The 21,090-nt window shown below is 39.8% G+C and overlaps 1 protein-coding gene across 1 annotated transcript in view; it reads left to right on the top strand.

Moving 5' to 3' along the window:
* Nucleotides 1–17,274, top strand: part of tafa4b (TAFA chemokine like family member 4b) — a 35,039-nt gene extending 17,765 nt beyond the window's left edge. Inside the window, exons 4-6 of the mRNA XM_010746507.3 lie at nucleotides 4,818–4,973; nucleotides 13,936–14,060; nucleotides 16,271–17,274. Coding sequence (XP_010744809.2) covers nucleotides 4,818–4,973; nucleotides 13,936–14,060; nucleotides 16,271–16,282 — 293 coding nt within the window. The 3' untranslated portion in view covers nucleotides 16,283–17,274. The remainder of the gene's footprint in view (nucleotides 1–4,817; nucleotides 4,974–13,935; nucleotides 14,061–16,270) is intronic.
* Nucleotides 17,275–21,090: the final 3,816 nt, after the last annotated feature.

Below are 21,090 nucleotides of genomic sequence, written 5' to 3'. Positions count from 1 at the left end.
AATGACCATAACAAAATGGTTTAAAGGCAACATTGAGACATTAGATACACTGTTATTATGTGTATATAGCTGGAGGATGACCGCTCAACACATGAATCTTAAGCAGATGAGAGGTGAGAGACAGAAGTGCTCTGAACTGGGGCTGTGACAAAAGTCACAGTCAAGCTGTAGCACTTCAGTCTGCACTCCGGATCATTTTTCTGATGTCTGAGGTTATTCAGGTTTTAGACATTGCTAGATATTGACCCAACTTTATGCAGTTCACTCCTGGAGCATCTGAAATCTACCTCCAGAAAATCAGACATTATTTATCTGACAGCTATTGACAGTTTTTTAGGGCAAATATGGTCGCAGTGACAGTCACATTTTTTTTACAGCAATTTGAAAACTCAGACAATTTAACTTCCATTTTTAGCCATGCTGGTGGCATGACTGTAGGGCTAGTCCATCTGTCCATTGGCTCTGTCTGTCGACCAACCACTTGGGTGCAACATGTTAGCATTGTATTGTATTGTATTGACTTTAGCATTCAGCCCAAATCACCACTGTGTACGGATCAGTCTATGATACAGGCTCACACAGCTGCTAGCGTTGCCGTAGGCTCCTTGTCTTATTAAATTCAGTAAGAAATGTTCCAACCACATCTGTGTTCTGTAATTCACCACAAACATAACTAAGAATTATGTTTATTATAGGCGAACATTATTAACACTACATTATGAGAGTCTTGCAAAATGTCTTGCTATAAAGACCTCTTGTTTCTGGACAACGAGCGTAGGTGGTTTTGAGTTCATTTCTCCCACATGAAATAGATTTTGGCTGTAAACTCTGCATGACTCTAACCTCTATTGATTGACAACATACCTTGGATGCTCAAGGGTACAATTCGTAGTTATGCTGCTCCTTTCCCTTTAACATAACATTTCCCCTTACAAAAACTTAATGTAACCTTGAAACTTGCAAACAAGCCCACACTTACATACCTCAAAACATTGTATTTAAACGTACAGTAAATTCATGCAAATACTGAAATGTGTTCAGCATTATGACCTCAGGCATAAGTAGCATGATAAAAATGTTCTCTTTTTTTAATGACTAATAATATAAGACTCATACCATAGCTTTATTCTTTACTCACATTTCCATGACACCACATAGAAACATTGCCACCTCGTTACTGGAGTGAAGGTAGTTTTTCACTCTCAAATAGTTGGACTCTGCTCCTGATTCAGAAACTGAGAGCAAAACCACAAAATAATGAGACAGTCATGTATTCTCAAGTTGTAACATATTTTTTTGTCAACACTGTGGTTAAAAAATCTGTAATTTGAGATATGATGTGATACACTATTTAAGTTGAATGTAGTTTATTTGTGCAGGTCAGAAAAAAATGAATCATTTGTTGCAAGGATAACATATGCACTTGCACTAGACATTATAAGCCAATTGCCTCATGCACAGGAAAGTGTAAAATAAAATGACTTTTATAGCTGCATGTGATTTACTTTAAAGTGGAAATAGACAACTTTTTTGCTTAACTTTTGCTTATTATTATGAAGTAAATGTTGATTTCACAGTGCAATGGCTATAAAATAATGATATAAAGATGATACCATCTGTGTTTAGATTGGTTCCCTCGAGGCTTCAATTTCACTATACTGTCTGCCAAAGGGCACAATTTTTCCCAGAAAACAGAAGAGTTTACTGACAAAACTTATAGGTTAAATGAATGAACAAGCTCACACCTGAGCTTCTCATGTTAACATTACTCTCTCCTCCCTCCATGCCAACCCCTGCTGTAGTTAGTTTGTGTGAAGCAAAAACGTCAAACTAACAAGTAACAATCATTAGCAATGCTTATCATTACAAAAGATTTTGCCTGTCCAAATTAATTAGAAAGGTGTGATTTTTATTTTAAAGTGGTGTTGATAATTTTTACTTTAAAATGTTAAAATTTGTCTGTTTCCACTTCAACTTTCCAAGTAAATCCCTATACTATATTGTCAAATGAATGCGAACATGATGATAATATTAGAGAAAACAAAACAAAAAACAAAACACATCTTCATATTCATCATTTTATTCTAGTTAGCTACAAGGCAAAAAACCGTCATTATTGTAAAAAGTGTGTTTTTTGCAGTTTGTTGTGCTGCTTCCTGAAGAAGACAACATCCGAAATACACTCATGTAGTTTTGAGTATCTCTTTGAACTGGCCGTAAAAGAAAGGCTTTTAAAATATTTGCTTGGACTCTCTTGGACAAGAAAACCCATCGGAGGCCTTTCAACCTGTCTTTTTCATCTGGAGACAAGCATGTAGGCTTTCCTCATATACCTTACAGCAGCATGAATTTACCCCATACTAATATATACTTCATTAGGATTTAAAATTAGCCTACAAAGCTGGACAAACACATAAAAGCAACATAATGAAGTTCTGGTGGGTTTATCTTCTCCAAAGCTTTACAGTTTTAAAATACAAACAGCCCCGGTCCAGGTCTGATGTAGGCAATAAAGAGAGGAGACCTGTGAACCTCCTGACCTCATTATGCCGACAGGAGGCGAGCCGCTCTTTGTTATCCCTGCTGCCTGTGACACCACTTCTCCGCCTCCTATATGACCTCCTCTCTCTCTTTCTTCCTCACTAACAAGCTGCCTATTTTGAGATGGGGGGCCACACGTTGACCAGTCACGGCTCTGCACTAATAGTAGAATTAATTCTCAGCGCAGAGCAATGATAACGATGGCACAGGATTAAAACAAAGACTGTTTGAATTAGCCTTTTATTTCTTATACATGGTTACTCTGTGATTTCATTGTTATTATTATTATTTTAATTATGGCAGCACTGATAGTTTTGTTCTCTTTATTCTATTCTAAGTTTTGATCAGTAGATATAGGCTATATGTGTTTGTGTGCACACGTGTGTGTGTCTGTGTGTGTGTGTGCATTGCTAATCCGGCAGCTGCTCCGGCCTCAGGAGAACCCGAGACAGAGGAGTGAGGGAAATGAAAGTGGAGGGATGATAGTGGAGGGGCGCCCTCAGAGAGCCTGGGATCATTGATGGGGCTCTCTGGAGAAGAGAACAAACAAACTTTAAATCAGAAAGGATGAGAGGGGCCATGGCCTGCAGAAATGGAACCCTCTACAGAGTGTGTGTGCGATTTGTGTGCCCTTGTGTTTGTGTGTTTACAGCTGTGTGTGTGTGTGTATGTATGTGTGCACTTTTGTGTCTGCCTGCAAAGCTCATTGAGCTGAGCATGAAAAGTTTTGGAGTCTGGGTAAAGTCACGTACATAAATGAAATCTGGGCTTATGGTACAGTATAACCAAGGTTTTTCTAGGGCTGTAAAGAGGCTTAGAGGTAGTAATGTCTCCAGGAGGGTTTGCTGTGCTAGGGAAACGGCGGCAGAGACTCTCAGGAGTACACAACAAGCTTTGAGAGCGAAGATAAGGCATCTGGAATCTTTTCAGAAGCCATAAGCAAAGATTAGATATAGTAAACATTTTACCCAACATTTGTGGCTGGTACACTTTCCTTTACATGGCAACAAAATCCTCCTCCTAAGAGATTCATGGGTTTAATGTGCTGAGTGAGATGTAACATTACATTATGCAGTACACAAACATGAACATACAACATAAGCCTATTTACACATTATCCACACAGCATCCTCCATGCTGCTGGATTGTATGTGAACAGATTATACACCTACAACCAACACATGTGGCAAGATGTCTAAAACTCCCCCTGCAAGGTCTTTTTATTTGTATGAAGCCACATTTACTCTCTTTTAGCGCATGGAGTCTCATCTGTATAACAAAACATTTCCCTAAGGAGGGAATCAAGGATGATAAAACTAGAGATTATTTGAACTCTGACTGAACAGCAATAATTCTGATTAAAAGCAGACTGTTTCAGTAGCGTCACACACACACACCTTTTTTTTTTTGCATTAAAATTTACTTTAGGTTAAGCGTGCCATTCTGTCCCATTATTGTCAAGACAATGTTATAATTAACCAGACCAAGGTCCCCAGGGAAGTGTGAAGATAATCAAGGGAGATTAGATGCTGTTTGTGTGTTGGAGGTGTCAGGTAAAAAGCAATTATGCTCATATGAATTATGACTTTCACGACACACAGATGCACAAATGAAGAAGCCAACGCATGCACAGATAGATAAAGAATACAGAGATGGTTCAGCCTTCTTCGCACACAGATGTATTGTATATGCACTGTATATAAACACCCACACACATACAAACATATATTTAACAGTGATAAGTTCTGGCCAGAACTCATAAGGATTTATGAATATCCTATTAGTGGGTTGCTCTACCACATGACTCCCTCATAAAGTGTGCATGTCTGTTCTTTGCTTAGATGAAGTGGTTCATTGTGTTTGAAAGGAGCCAGAATATATATTTTTTTTTTCTGTATTTGTGTTTTTTTTCCCCTCTTGCACACAATGATAACAACAGAGCTGCCTCTGTGCTCAGTTAATGAGGGCACTGGGCTGAGAATAAAAGCAAAGTATCACTAAAGACTGTTTACTTATGAATCAAAGAGTATGAGACTTGAATAAATTGAGGAGTTTATACAAAAGTAAATAATTCAGCAGATTTGTTTAATCCTCAGAGAAGCATTGTGGTGTATATTTGATTATTATTTGCAGCACACATTTATTTGAATTTAAACTCCATTTTTTGGAGCAACAAACCGTCAAAACACCAATAAGCCATAAAAGTCAATGAATTTAAAATAATCTGCCCTCTCCTCTCCTCTTTTTCTTTCTACTTCTCTCTTCCTCTCTCTTAGTTTCATACCAGGTGAAGCAGGGGACATGTGAGGTGGTGGCCATCCATCGCTGCTGTAATAAGAATAAGATTGAAGAGCGCTCTCAAACCGTCAAGTGTTCCTGTTTCCCTGGACAGGTCGCTGGCACCACCAGGGCCAGACCCTCCTGTGTTGAAGGTAAAAACTCCACAACCCTATGTGTTTGTAAGTGTGAATGTATATATTTATATATTTAATGAAGTACTGTATTTGCAGCCACACAACCCCAAGCTTGGGTCTCCCTCTCATGTCCATTTTGTTATGTTATGCCTGTCATCCGTGATATGCACCGTTCTTGATGTTAGGCAAGGCATGCAATAACCGAATGGCTAATAAAAAATAAATCAATAATTACCCTCAAGTGCTTTAAAACTGAAGTAATGCCTATTTTGAAAATGTAGCAAGTAGAATGTTTGTTTAAAAATGTATCTAGTACAAATAAAGCAAAGTATAGATACCTGAGAAAGCTGCTTAAGTACAGTAACAAAGTAATAAAGTAACACCTCTGGTAGCAGTTACCTTAAATTTGCACACTATATGAAAATATACTTTACATTCTGCATAGACCTGTTCCAACAGACACCACACTGAAGCAAATCCGAAAATGCTGCTCCATCAAATAAAACAGAAATATTTGACATGTCTTTTGCATAATTTTATACACATTTCCCCACAATCTGAAGCAATGCTTCTGCAATTCTGCCAAACATTTGGAAGATGACTAGACTTCTAACTTCTTATAACTAAAAATGATGTTTTGTAGGATTGGACGGCACTTGACTGCTCCACATGTTTTTTGTAATGATTGACACACTGCTGAATTTAAGACGAGCCAAGAGGCTCAAAATGTGTTTAATCATCTTGCATCATTAAAATGCTACATGAAACATGTCACCTAAAACAAATCATTGCCTGATTTATTTTCAGATATTACATAAACTAATAAATGAGTTTGCAGTGGGAACAGATTAACAGGTTGCATTTTATGAGAAAATTGTTGCCAGGTTACATTCTGGTTGAAAGTGGATTTTTTTTTTATGGCACAAAAAAGGGAAAGACACCTCTCTTCTTCTACCACAAACAGAGCTAATTCTTTTCAAAGGTTCTTGAAAACATGAAAAGCTGATGGAAAAAGTGAAACCCGGCTTTTCTATCCTTCTTAGCAAAGCCACACAATAAAGAAGCACACAAGTGGTGAGACAGGCGGAAGATGAACAAAAGTCAGAAGAAAGCAATAAAATGTTGCTGTAACACTTGGAGCTAAGAATATGTATGATCTAAAATTGAGACCATGAATAAACGTCCAACATGGTCTCCTTTGCTCATAGTAAACATACTACTAAGCCAGTTACGTTAATTTGAGATTTATTTTAATGCACACACACACACACACACACACTGGAAGACATTTAAAACCTGTTAAATCGTATATTTTACTGTAGAGGTGAAGTTAAACAGCAGATCTCTCGCTGCTTGTCCAACAGTTTGTGGTTCATTGTGTCCCAAAAAAAATCATGTAACATGAAAGGTTAAAGCCACTAATGCAGGTAATTGAAGCCCAGTCATCAGTGTCTCCTTGCCTATTTATCCCCCCTGTGCCGTATGAAGGGAGAAGCAAATATATGACAGCTGTCGGCTAAGACCACCTCAGCCTCAAGACTGGAAATTTATACTGCAGTTTAAAAGGCCCCATTTTATTTGGGACAGCGTTCCATTTCATATCTGCTTGGGCCACTTGAGTATATGACAGATGGTGATAAAGAACGTATTTTTCAGATGAAGACTAAAGAACAAGCACTGGCAAGAGGGAAGAATTGTAGTTAAAAAAGTTGTTATCAGATCATGTTGTTCATAATATAATGCAAATGAATGATCCAAGGAATTCTGCTCACATACAGCAAGAATATGCGTGCATAAGTGTGTTTGTGTTTGTTCATGCATGTTGTGTTTGTGGGAGAGTAGTGATGATCGAGAGATGAAAGCTGCGGCTCGTTTTCGTAGACCTTTGTTCCACCCGTTTGTCCGCTCGGTGAGCTCCTGCCCAGCAAGAAACAAGCAGTGTCACTGACCCCTATCATCCACAGACACTCCGCTGAGATCACAAACACACACACACGCAGTGTCAGACAACCTGATCCAATCATACTGTATTAGCCCCCTACCAGAGGAAAATACATAGTTGTCTCACATGCGAGTAGAGCCAGTGAATCTCCAAAGCACACGGGTTATTCAAACTGTTAAGGTCAGCCCGGGGGTAGAAACTGAATCCACACTCTCTCAGAAGTGGTGTATTTTCTGCGGCTTGGACCACATTTGAGAGTTTTCAGTTTGTTTATTCCCTGTGAAAACAGAGTATCAGCACGTTATCATCTTAATGCAATAAATGACAGGATAATCATCAAGAGAGAAAAAAGAACAACAAGACGCCTTGGTTGATAGACTGTAGTACAGTACAGTAAAGAAGAAATAACAGTAATTTAGCCTGGAAAATAAATGCAAAATGGAAAAAAAAAACTGCTGTTAAGCATCTATTTTTCTAGTTTTGTTTGATTTTCTGTCTTTACTTTTAACATCATTGAAATCCCAACATGTATGAGTATTGTAGAGACAGAAACACAAAAAGAAGGAACATGGCCTATGCTTGAACAAATATATATTCATTTTGTTTGACAAAAATCATTTACACACAAAGACATTTTCAGTATGTTATCTGTATTGTGAGGTTATGGTCAATTATACACCAGGTCTGTTAAACCTTTTATGAACTGACTGTTCATAAATTCAAAGAGAAATTAAATTAAAACAATTAAAACTTATTTGGTATTTGGGAGAAGTGCTGAATAAATAGTACTGTTAACACAATAACAGATATAGAAACTATACAATCTTCTGTATTTATCTATGTTTTACATCTTAGCACAAATGTAACGCGAGAAGTAATGCATCATTTTCTGTGGCTCATTTTATTCATTTGAAAAGCACTTTTTTCTGTGCGGCATGCACAGTGTCCAAGCACCTTCCATATTTACTCATCATAAGTATCCATACAGCACCCGACTCGAAGTCCCCATCCAGCGTGTTGCTGTTCCTGCATGTGTCCAGTAGACGGTGCTTTTCCCATTCAAATGACTCAGTCGCAAACATACCTGCTAGTTCATTTCAGCACTATTTTTCCCCAATAAGAAAAGTAGATTTGTTGTTTAACCTCTTTGATGAGTTCCTAGATGGGAATGATTGCTTGTTAATGATAAAGTCAGGCAACCATAGCAAAGATGATTGGCTTTGTAATGAAAGCTGGGATAAATAAGGAATCATGTGAAACTTTGCTAACCTTTCAGAATAGGCATTGCCCTAATGTTTTGTTTTTGTTTGTCCACTTCTCAAAGACTTTGTATAGTTTGCTCAAAGTACGGACTGACACTGATGAGAGGCTAATAGACTGAGTTATTACTGAAAGTCATTCAGTGATAAATTCTTTTTCACAAAATCACAGCACGCACATATGCACAAACAGCTTAGTTCCTATTTCACACTAGTCATGAGCTTTTCTAAATCTCCTATTCAGCTCTCACCTTCTCACTTCCGAATCCAGCGCACAGTAGCACTTATCTCATGAGTCATGCTTGACCTCTCTGGGTTCACAGTTACAAAAGATCACGCCTCATCCAACATTGTCCTACGCACACAAAACATGCATCCACGCATGCTACTCTCACCTTTTAGGCTGGAGCACTGATGGAAAGAGACAAACTCCTCTCAGTAGCCAGCCTTTGTAGAAAAGCCATAGTGTAAATGGAGTTGCATTATTGATGCTGTCTGAGAGAGGAGTAAATGGCAGCAGGTCCCATTACTAGCTGCTGCATGGTGGAGCACGTTAGCATATTAAACTTTTTCAAGTAGACTGCATTCACCAAAGAATTCATTTCCTTGATTTTTCCATTAATCGATAGTACTTTTTGTTTTTATTTTCAGTTTGATCTAGTGGGAGTTTTGTGTCTGAATGAGGAGTCAGTGTTGTAAATACTTAAGTCATTTGGAAAAGTCTAAATCAGAGTTTCCAAATTTCAATATCCAATAAACAGATGTCAGTATGATAATTTGTTTCTAATGCTCTACAGAAGAAATGTAATAGGTCTATATGGATGTCTCATAGATTTTACATTCAGAGAAACATTTTGGAGAACAAACTAACTTATTAAGTGAAGACAAAATGTGTGCCCACTGTTAGGTTTTACTGCAGTAAAAGTCAGGATGAAAAAAAAAATTGTCTCATTTTTTGCCAAGTCTAGTTTAGCTCACAGGATTAGTTAAGAATGTGTTACAGCTTGTGCTTGTGTGCACTTAGGGAAAGAATGTAGGTCTATAAATCTGTTCAAAAGAAAATTATCTCCACATGAAGTAAGTGGGTTATTACTGCTTGCCTAGTTGTTGTGCACATGTGCAGGATATAATACTGAATAAACAGTGTATAAAATACTTTATTACAAGACATGTATTAGCATCAAAGTGTCAAATGTAAAGGTACTCATCATGAGGTGTGATCCCTTTTAGAGACTCAAATGATCTAATTCATTAATGTATAGAGAACATTATAACGGTGTCGATGATACATGCAGAGCCGAATGGAACCACTTTATATACTGCTGGGCTGTTTAACCTTTGACAATATCTCACATTCTCTGAACGCAAATTAACTAGTAACTAGTAGAAAGGCAGACAGCATGGAGACCTGATAAAAACAGTAGATGAGTGGATTTAGTTTTGTGTGTGATTTGCCGAACTCACTGAGAGACAAACTGTGTTTCATTACTGGGCAAAGAAATCTAGTTTATTGTTTCAGCACACATCAACCTGCTGTTGTCTAATGTAATATCTGCCCCGTATTGTCATGCTTTTGTGATTTTGTCAGCCTATTCTTGTGTATGTGTGTAACTGCTCACCGTGTATAATCTTTTTCAGACAGTTTCTCCACCGCACTTTCCACTTATGCTTTCTCGTCATGCATACCTGGGTGTGCCGGCATGGTTGTGTGAGCCGTGGCAACAGAGATACAGTGTGTTAGTAAATCATTGTAGAAAGAGATGGATGCCTCTCTCCAACTGCTTTGGCACTCCAGGATCACTGAGTGGAACAGTTACAGTGCCTCAGGGTATCCATACCTCTGAGTCCATCCCCAACTTCTTGTTTGTATGTGTGTGTGTGTGAAAGTACATCATATTCCCATTAAATATTAATGACCAGGGAGAAAGGGCACACGACTGCTTGTGATTGTGCTTTTACGCCTGACACTAACTGCACAGTGGGGCTAAAAACACGTACACAGACAAAGGCATCCATATGTGTACAATAGACACATGCACACATGCGAGTGCACACACATATAGAGGCAAAGTTGCAGTCTACTCCAATGAGTGAGTTCAGATGCTGCCTTTTTAAAGTATTAATGGACAAACACTCTCACAGACATACGCCTGAGTGCACATATTGTATGCCCTGCGTTATATCGAACAAGCTACATCTGAATGATACAATGGGATATGTAGTCATTGTATTAGGTTTTATTTTATATGAAAGGCTAATATATTATTCTTTATCATGTGACTTGAATGACTTGAGATGAAAGGGTTACAGGTGAAGGAAGTCTCTTTGAACTTGAGTAATTGGTGACGTATTTATGTATTCATATGTTATATACCAGCTTGACTTATGCCTGATTTGCATCTTCCTCAGAGATCAGGTTGTGAATTTGTGTTTAAACTTGTTTATTGTGTTTACTTTTTATTATAGATTTACAATAATTATTATAACTATATAACTATATAATATAAAAAATACATATGGAGGAACACATCATGCATTCTCGAAGTGTTAATTGGCTAGTTAACAAGGCTTTGTTTACATTAGGCATTCAGGCTTATATTTGGTCACAGGAGCATGTGAAGTCACAGAATAAACATAGGAATGAGGGGACCTGCAATTTCAACTTTGTCCACTTGATGTCACAAACATTACAATGACAATTCAGCCGGCATTGCAGGAAGGAATGAACGTGTGTGTAGGATGAATGTTCGTACACCTGACATACTCGTTCACACACACAAACAAAAATGAAAACGGTAGTGTAACCACAACAGTCATAAGAATGAGTGACATTTATCAGGTGTGTGTTAGATTGACGTGTTGTGATCAGTAGGAGAAGACAGAGCTGTAGGCAGCCTCGTAGTGCGAAACCTGCGCAGACCTTATTTAGAGAACCCCAGAGACGAGGGGAGAACCTGGGGAATAACATAGCCTCAGTCCCTTGTGTTGCCTAATCACCTGCACCTTAAGCAGTGTGTGCTGTCTAGACGTTTGCCCGTCAGCTGAGCCCATACAGAAAGTTTGAGAGTGAACTTAAAAAGGAGCCATTTTGAGTGCAGATACCATTGTAACGAGCTGATAGTAACTGTGATGAAATGTATGATGGAGCTGTTAACATTTTTAATTAGTTTATGCACCTTTTCGTATATATAAATATAGACTATTAATGAGGATGGTGCAATGAGAGGGTAGTCGCATAACTCCATGTGTTATACACATTTTCATGATGGATATGTCATGTCTTTTCTATTTCAAGTGCTTGACAGTGATTCATTTTCACACATACTTAACATAGACACAATATTCTAGTGAAACTTTTTCCAGGAGGGTAAGTGCAAGAAATCAACATTAGATCAATCATTTACAGAGCAACTGAGCTTATACTGCTTTTCAAGTCTGTTCCGCTCTCCAAGACTCTGCAAATGTGACTGTCGATAATGATATGTATATGTATATGAGTCATGAAGTGACAGGTGACTGGAAAGTTTTGGTAAGATAAAGTGGATAATGGATAAATGAAGAATTCAACTCTTTGGGAAATATGTTAATTTACTTTCTTTCTGACAGCCCAGCAGCTGGTTTGCATACTGCAGCTTAGCAAAAGTAGCTTAGCCTGTTTCGAAACACAGGTACATATGGTCCCAGAAGTGATGATCTTAGAATGAACTACTGCATACACATTATGTACCTCTGTAATCTTTTCATCATTGACCTGTTGAGACACATCTGTGAGTGCTGTCCAACATCTGAACTATGCATGACATCACAGTTGTACCCGCTCCAGTTAATTTTCTGACTTGACAGGCAGGTGCTTATGTGTCACAGTTGCCCCACCCTCCAAGTACAGCATGAGATAAGCTGCAGGGAACGCTAACTCCATAATAGCACTCAGAGGCCATGCCCATTAGCTCTAAATAACACTCTTGCAGTGCAAAGCCCCGTCGTCGACACGATAATGGCCACATTAACGAGCATTACACAGCCATTGGTTTTTAGAACCGCTTACTGCCATTGAGCTCATGCATCATAACAGTGTGTTCAACATCACGCCCCTGTGATAGTTTTTTTTTTTTTTTTGTGGCTTGGCAACTTGGCATTGACTTTCCTCTTTTCTCTACATGCCTTCCTGTCTCTGTAGTTCTGTAGTTGCATTTGCCTTTTACACTCTGCTTCAGTTTGTTACTCACCTTCTCTCTGTTTACTTTGCTCTTTTCTCCATTGGACCTAGTGATATTCATCCTCAAACACCATCTTTCCTCTCCCTGCCTCTCTCCGTTCTCTGTTGCTGCTCATTTCCACACTACAAAGATGTTTTCTTGGTGAGCAATGATGATTTAGGCCCGTCTTCCTCTCTCCCCCTTCTTCCATCTCTCTATCTCTCGCAGTCACAGTGTTTTCTTCTTACATGATGCCTTAGAGGGTTTGCATTATTCAGCTGGAAGCCAATTTTCTTGCCAAAACCACCTTCTCTGCTCCCTTTATTGGAAACAACAGTGATTAGAGATAAAAATTTCTTTCTAAAAACTATCAATCCACCCCCTTTAATGAAGTTGGAAGTGCACTTTTATCCTTCCCTGTGTCCACACAGACAGTAAGATGAGTGGATGATGAGTTAGGTGAGAGTGAATTGAATTATTCTCAGCTGTCGGGATGTCTCCTGTCTAGACAGCGGGTCAGATGATCTGGTAGATTTGAGTTGCTAAGAAATGAGAAAACTTTGGATTTTGACACTGGATTAACATTTGATCAGGCCAAGTTCTTTAGCTTTCTATCCATTTTCTTGCACTCCATTTAAAAACAACTAGATATAATTAGGGAAATTTAATTTCTCTCTTGAAGGCCCTTTTCATATTTTGTTTTCACATTGCATAGAATCCAAGAGAGATTTTTATGTCTGCAGAAATAAGACAATAGATTATAAACTATTAGTGTCTCCTGTCTCAAATACAGAGAGAGAGCAAACTGTTTTAATTCATAGCATCGCTTCATTACAATCCTACTCTTGCTTTCTGTATTATGTAATAGGAAGAATACTCATTGTCTAACTGTGCCTTGTGTTTTGCTGATTATAGACTACCAGAAACAATAGGTAAGTTAGGTGATTCATTTAAATTATAGGAAGCGACTCTCACCTCTGAGAGTAGTTACAACACAGTATTTTATTCAATGATCTTAACACTGGTAGAACATGATCAGCATCACAGGGTCACCACATCTCACTGACTATATCCAGTATATTAGTCATTTCAGTGTGACATATTGTGTAATATTTCCCCTGTTCTGTCTACTTATTTTCTCCTGTTGATGCCAGGCTTACCCATTCTGTACAGGCTTGAAGGTCTCATGTTGAGGGATTACATTAATCTGATTAAAACGAATAAAAAGGTAACAGCTATACACTTTAGCTTCTGTGAATATCACAGTAATCAGATTACAGCTAAAAAAAAACCCCACACTGACCACTCAAAGATACTGAATGGCACAAGCGCTGTCCATGGTGCTGATTGTACTGTCGCCACAGCAGTAGGATCAGCACCATGGACAGCACATGCAGCATATACATTGTAAAAGTACGCTGCAGACACAAGCATTACTTGGACAATCTGCAATAACAGTTTCTGTTGGCTGTGGTTATAGAGTAAACTAATTGTTATTGTGTAGGTAATGGTGGTGTATTAAATGTAGCCCTAATCTTGACTGTCTATCTTTTTTTCCTCTAAACCTCCATCTACTGCTTAAGCCTCCATCGTAGCCCAGAAGTGGTGGTGCCACATGCATCCCTGTATGGACGGCGAAGAATGTAAGGTCCTGCCTGACCTGACTGGCTGGTCCTGCAGCACTGGCAACAAAGTCAAAACCACCAAGGTGAGAAAATGGCTGTTTGTGTTCATATGTCTCTGTACATGTGTGAGTGTGGGCATGTTTACATGCCTGTCTCTCAATGTCTGTATGTGAGTGTAATTACTGTCATATGCATATGTCATCTTGTACATGCTGTTTTTCCCCTTTCATTTGATGCTTGTGCTGTTTTCAGTGCCTGCAGCGATGCATACATGTATATCTAGCAAACAGCAATTACTTTCATTGAGTCTTTGATAACAAAGCATGTATTCATAACAGTGTTCACATCAAATAGTCCCCTGAGAAACACATGATGTCCAAAAAGGATAAATAGGGTATTACTGAGCATTCTCTAGCTCAACTAACATTTGATGTGGGTAGAATTGACCATGATTTTCATCTTGAATAGATTTTGTTCTATTCAGCATGTTTTTTCAATCAGTTTCTGGTAAACAGACTTTAAACTAAATGACTTTTTTTGTATTATATATATATATATATATGACTGTATATGAAAAGAACGATCTCAGAAGTGCAAGCAAATAGAAAGTAATCTTGTAAACAAAGGTTGTTTGGATCGTCAAGATGCCCACAAATGAGTGTAGTCTAAACACTCATTTCAAACATCAATAAAAAATTACAGAGGAAAATACAGAGCTAATCAACAAACAAGCCCCCCCAGTGAGCCTTATTTGTTACTCTGCTGAAACTGTATCTCCTCAGGCGAGGGTGACAAAACAACTGATGGAGAAAGCACCAGACCTCTGTACACTGTGCACCCCCACACAACCACTGTGTGTGATGCCATGTAAACTTACGCTATTCAGATGAGATAAATTGATTTAAATGAGGGTCCTTCATGGCCCTTTGTAAGCTGTTGAAGTGTGAAAGTTAATTTGCGGGACTGACGACTGGGGTGTGCGTATGCACGTGCCAGAGTGTGTGTCATGGGATGTAGCAGGTGCAGTTTATTTACAGGTGAAATATAAAAAACGAAACAGTTGCGAGTTAAGCGGCGCAGGCGCCATAAGAGTAATTGCTCGAGAGATGGCATAACAGCACAACATCTGTCGCATTCATTAGAATGCATTATGGCTGGGGCCTTCCATAGAGGCTTTACAATTAAGAGTCATAATTAAATTGGTGAGTGGGATAGAAGGAGGAACAGAGGCTCTGCTGGGCTCAGTCTCAGGCAGTGGAATTAATGACCCTGGGCCTAACACCAACTCTGGGACTGATAGGTGCAATTATCCTCATTCTGTTGCATGTTTCTATCTCTCTGCTTTCTCTTGTCTCCCCTTCTTTCTGTTTTGTCCCTCACATCCTGTCTGACTAGCTGATCAGCTCAGAGAGTAATGAGGAGCCAATTGCTGGCTAAATCAGTGGACATTAATTGTGCATTTGCAAGGTGCTTTGGGACCAGTGAGCAGTTACTTGGAGACTTGGTGGCAGATGTCACTGAAGATAGTTGCAATGAGACATCGATTCCCTGGCAACTGCTCGCATGGCCCTGCACTCATTCCCTCTGTGTCTCTTTTCTTTATCCTGCGTCTCTCTTTTTACCCATGACCTCCTTTCTCCACCTCAGCGTCTCATTCAACACGATGATCTGTATCTGTCCATCTCTTTCACTCCCACACAGCGTAGGTGTGCTGTAGAAAGATGTATAGTTGCCTGACCAAGGTACTGGAACACGGTTTAACAGGAACAGCAAAAACAGAGCACCAAAAGATTTTCACATGTCCCATTTCATTTCCATGTCTGGCTCTATGATAAAATATTCACAGCATGTTCAGCACTGGAACAAGATTTTAAAATGTATAAGCATATCTGTTCATTATAAATGGGATGGGGTTTGTTGATGGAAAACAAGCGCTATACATCTCCAATTATATGCCTTCAACTTACTGCCCAAGTGTAAACAAACCATTACAGCTCCGAGACATGTGAAATCCAGCTTTAGCAGTTGAGACACTGTTGGTCCCTGCAATGAGCCAGCCAGCTAGACTGCAAACAAACATTTTCAATCCAGTGAATCAGACATAGAGCCAGAAATAGACAGCAAATGGTTTGATTTGGAATATTCTCCTCTGACCTCTGATTGGCTCTCTCAAATGGAAGCATTCATTCAGCGAGTGTACAGTGTGAAGCGGGACTCAGTGTCACTCGATGTAATTACATGTCTCTGTGACACTGATTCTCTTCTCTTATCTGTGGTATTGTTTCTTCTTTAGGTCACACGATAGCAAGAGAGCCACGAGGAAACCTGAAACTCTCCATGTGGAAAGGATGGATGACTCACACATATTTACTGTATGACGGGAAAATTATCAAGGAAAGGACTGCTGTCAAGCTATCCATCACAAAACAATGGGATATAATGTACTCATCAGAAAACTATGTACACTTGTCTACATGGAGCCACACATAAAGCATATAAAGTATGCTGGTTGTTGAGACCAATGGCCTACAATCATGGACACCCAGGGTACATCTGGACACAAATGGACTCTTATTTTCCAATAATGGACAAAGTGTGGATTGATCAAAAAATGATCAAACACAGATTAAGCATTTCAAAGTATATATTTCAACAAAGCATTTGTGGATGAGTGTGAGATGTGAACTAAAAAGCTGAGCTTAGAGTGCTGCTGGACACAGTCCAGACCTGTTGTCAATATGTAGAGCTTATACTGGAGACAGTCGGAGATGATTTGGGAGAAATGAACGAGATAGCAGCTCATAACTAGAAAATAGCAAATTAGCATCAAATTGCTCTTGTGGGTCAAGTCACTACCATGAAGACTGTTTTGCGGGAGTCATTTTGCAGTTCTAATTAGAAACTGCAGTGTAGGATCATAACAACATATTAAAAATTCATGTAAGATATTTGCACTAGTTGAAACCGTTTGGGAATGTTTTGTTTTTCTAGATATCTCCCATCTTTTGCTGTGAATGTCACATGAAATTGAAGGTGAGCATTTTGTAAAATGTCTGACACTTGAAGTAGATAAATATATATATCATGCCACATTATCCCTGAGTAGTTATTGGTTAAAAATGACTCATACTATTGAACCTCACTTACATACAGCTTGGTACAATATGAGCTAGAAAAGTGTGATTCATATGTCTCATTTTTCACAGAATTTCCAAGCTCAGCCTTCAAAGTTATATCTATTATATTCAGTCTGTGACATCTCTTATGTTAACTGTTAAAAGGAGGCCCATAAAATGTTAAAACAACGAGGACAAGTTGTCTTTATGTTGTTATTTCACTTAATTGGGATTGTTTTCACCTTTCTCTCTTCAGATATTCAGGTTCTTAATCTTTAAAAGCACTTTCAATACAACACAGTTGAATAGAATGGGGATCTTTTAACTACCTTTAGTAAGAGATACAGTATGTGTTTGTGCACACATCACCCAGTGATTGCCTCCGCAAGCCCCCTCAACGTCAACGCTTCAGTGAGATATACTGAAATAATTGCCACTGATAATGGCAGTTCAACCCTTTGCAAACATGTTTTTTCCCTTCAGGGCTCGATCATTACTGCACTGAGTACAATAGTGTAGTGTCCCAAACAACCACCTTACATCACTCAGTTATGTTTGTCCATTCTCCGTCTCTCACCCGCCTTCACTTTGAATCTTTCCATCCCTCTCTTACACAGTCTCTCTGTCTTCTGCTGCACAGCACATCGTATAAAAGATGGCACAGTTAAAATAGTTTTCCCACACACTATACTGCTGCTTTTGGCTCTCATGCTTTCCCAATCCATTTTTTCTCTCACAGACGCAAGTCTTCCTCAAACTCTATCTGTCTGCTTCTCTGATGTGAATGCGTTGGGTCAGTGTGCCCAGGGGTTAGCCCGCTGGGGGCTGCTCCTCTGCGAATGAGAGCCTCTGCTTTCAGACATGCTGCTTTGTGAGCTATGATAAATCTGTGGGAGCTGAGCCGCTGCCTCTCTAGCTCCAGTGCTGAGCTCTGAGCCAGAGGGAGCTGGGGGACAGCAGGGCTACCAGTGGCAGGCAGCTCCACTCTCTCATTACTGAGAGGCCTGGATAGCACTGGGCTTCTCTTGGGACCACTGACATGGAATATTTTTAGGCCTACGGTGCAGCACTGCAGTTAGGCCAGTCACACCACAATGCCCTCTTTCCTTGAGCAGCGTCTCAGCAACAATGGTCCATTTAGAGTGGGGATACGATGACATTGAGCCACCGCATTCGCACACAAGCAAATACACCTACATTCACCCGAATGCACATTTTTAAACTTTCACCAGCCACCCACACGTCGACATGGGAGTACTGGAATTAGCAGAGAAAGTGAAAAGCTTTAATTACAGCCAATGTAAGGCGAAATATCTCCAGAGCTGGGCAACATCAAACCATATGAGGGCTCTGTTTCCTTTCCTTACCCCTCCTTCTTCCCTACTTCCTTCACTCTCTTCTCTTCTCTTCTCATCTCTCTTTCTCCCTCTCCCGCCCCAGAGGTTTGGTGTTCTGCAGATGAGCCTGGCGCCTTGTTCCCGCCGTCCTACATCGCTGGCTGCTGCAGAATCAATATTTGAGGACAATTTGCGCTGCGCTGCTCCCTGGTGGCTGGGGTTTGACGCTGCAGCTCCACCTTCAGTTCCAACCACACTTAGACCTGCCAGGAACAAATTCACAGCTCGTCTCGGGTCACCACCATTTAACAAGAAAATCTGCAAAGTGGGCCATATGTATATTTACAATGGTTGTGCAGGCTAGCCAGCCCTGCAGCACAGTGGACGCACACTCCCCTGCCTTTGCCAATTTATGTGAGGAAGGCCTCAAGGTTTCTTGGAGGGATTTCATATTACCATATTCACCTTTAATGAGATGTTACATAGCATGCAGATTTAGTGCCTATCCACAGGTTAATACACTGTCCATTCTTTGTAGAAAAAACCTTCAAATCCGCTTCCAACATCCTTCTTACCAGCTGACTTCAAGAATAATAAGAGAAATCTTTTCACTGTGTGAATTGTGCTTACAGAAATATTTTTTTGTGTGAAAAAGAATCTTTTTTAACTGGAAGGGGATGTGTCTGTAGCATGCCAACAGGGGGCTAACCTCCAAAACATCCCATGGAGACTGATTGCTTTGATCTCAATGGGTTAGCAACTGGTGGGGCCCAGAGGGCAAGACCCACTAAAGCAAACAAACAGCATGGAGGACCTGACTGCAGAATAACATGCTAATGAGAGAGGATAGGCAGCTTGAGTGAGAGTGGAAAACAGAAGAACCATGAGCCACCTAATATAAAAAACAGAGATAAAGAGGCGTAGCTGTAGTGTTTGAGAGTGTGTGAAGAGTATCTTACGTATGTCTTTGTTTATGCGCTAAGCCTGGGTGGCTCCCGAGAGGCCACTTTCATCGTCAAACCAAACGCCTCCAATAGTCCATCATCACACTCGTCTGCAATTCACACAATCGGTACCTAGAGAGGGAGAAATAAAGGGATGAAACACTGTTGTCTTGGTTTATGCATCATCTTTTGTCAAGTCCAATTTGTATTAGCCTCCAGCCATATCCAGGAAATGTGGGTTCAGGATTCATGTTCAGTGAGAATGGTAATCTTCAGATGAAGTGAGTCTGTCAGACGCAGAAAGATGTGTGACAACTTGAGTCAGCTCTAGGAATAGAGAGCTCTGCCATTGTAGAGGAAACAGGCTCCAAGTCCTGCTGTCTGATACTGACACTGATTTAATATAAGTCAGAGGGAGATAAGCTGATGAGGAAGATCTGATCGGTGCTAGGTGGTAGTCGCTGGTCTTGTCACTGTCACGTCAGAGGGAACAAATCAATTCATGCTAAATTTTTTCCTTCAAGAGATCAAATCTTTATTCTAACAAATATGACATACAATTACTCGAATTGGCTCAGATGTGTGCACAAGCGCTCTCAAAGTACACCATTCACACTCCATCTAATTGTTTCCAGACCTTTTATCATCACTCAGCTCACTCAAGTGCAGTCAGTTGCCTTCATTCAATATTCTGGTGCATAAAGTGAGATTAGTGCAACATGGTCATGTGAATTTATTGGCTACCACAGCTGGTTAGCCGTCAGGTGATGGTGTGGGGGATTAATTGCATTAGCTCCACTCTCTTACCCAGCATAGAATATGTGACAAAAACACAACAACACAGCCCATTAAAATTCAATGAAACCAAGCAAAAAACCAAAAAAACAAAAACAGCAAACAATCAAAAGTGTCTTTAATATTCATTTTGCGGCAGGCCTGCGACAGGCTGATATTGACGGTGGAGTGAACAGGGGATTCATTAACATCTTCTCCCTCGCTGCTTCCTTTCGCTGAGCCGTTCCTTGCTGCGTCGTCAAACTCACTTATCTCTCTGAAGCAATTAGCCACTGGAGGCTCCATTGACCTGAGCCTTTGTTAGACTAACGGGCTACATTAGCATGGCCATAGCCTGGCAGTCTTGGCAATGCATGTGTCGGTGCCAATGTGAGCAGCACTGATAAAGAGGAGCCCTGCGGTGTGCTTGTGTACGTGTGTTTGGGAGAATACACGAGATACATACATGCATATTAACTGACCGCTACCATTGTGCCATCTTTATTGAGCACCTCTATACTCAATTAACTTTATTTATACTACTATTTATTTGTGTACAATGCTATGTGTGTGTGTGTTTGTGTGTCCAGTTTGCACCAGGGGTGTGTGAATAACTAAATGGTCAATGTAAGCAATTCATATCTGTGTGTAAATTTAATTTTGTCTGCCTTTATGCCACCACATGCAAAAAAAAAGAACAAGAGCTGAATGTACACCCACACTTATAATATGCAGAGCAACTACCATACACCAGCAATATACATTTCAATACACAATATCTCCATTGTGCTATGTGGTGTGTGGTGCACACATGCGGCAGAAGTGACAGATTTAATTTTGCCTACTGAAGCTATAAGATTACACACATGACAATATGATGAGTTGCAATGCTTGCAGGAGAAAAGCATTGCTTGCTGTCACTGCTGAGCGTATGACTATATG

The sequence above is a fragment of the Larimichthys crocea genome, chromosome VI, assembly GCF_000972845.2.
Source record: "Larimichthys crocea isolate SSNF chromosome VI, L_crocea_2.0, whole genome shotgun sequence".
In the NCBI taxonomy this organism is placed as follows: Eukaryota; Metazoa; Chordata; class Actinopteri; family Sciaenidae; genus Larimichthys; species Larimichthys crocea.
The sequence above is the reverse complement of the archived record's forward strand: the minus strand, read 5'-3'. Positions and strand labels throughout refer to the sequence as shown.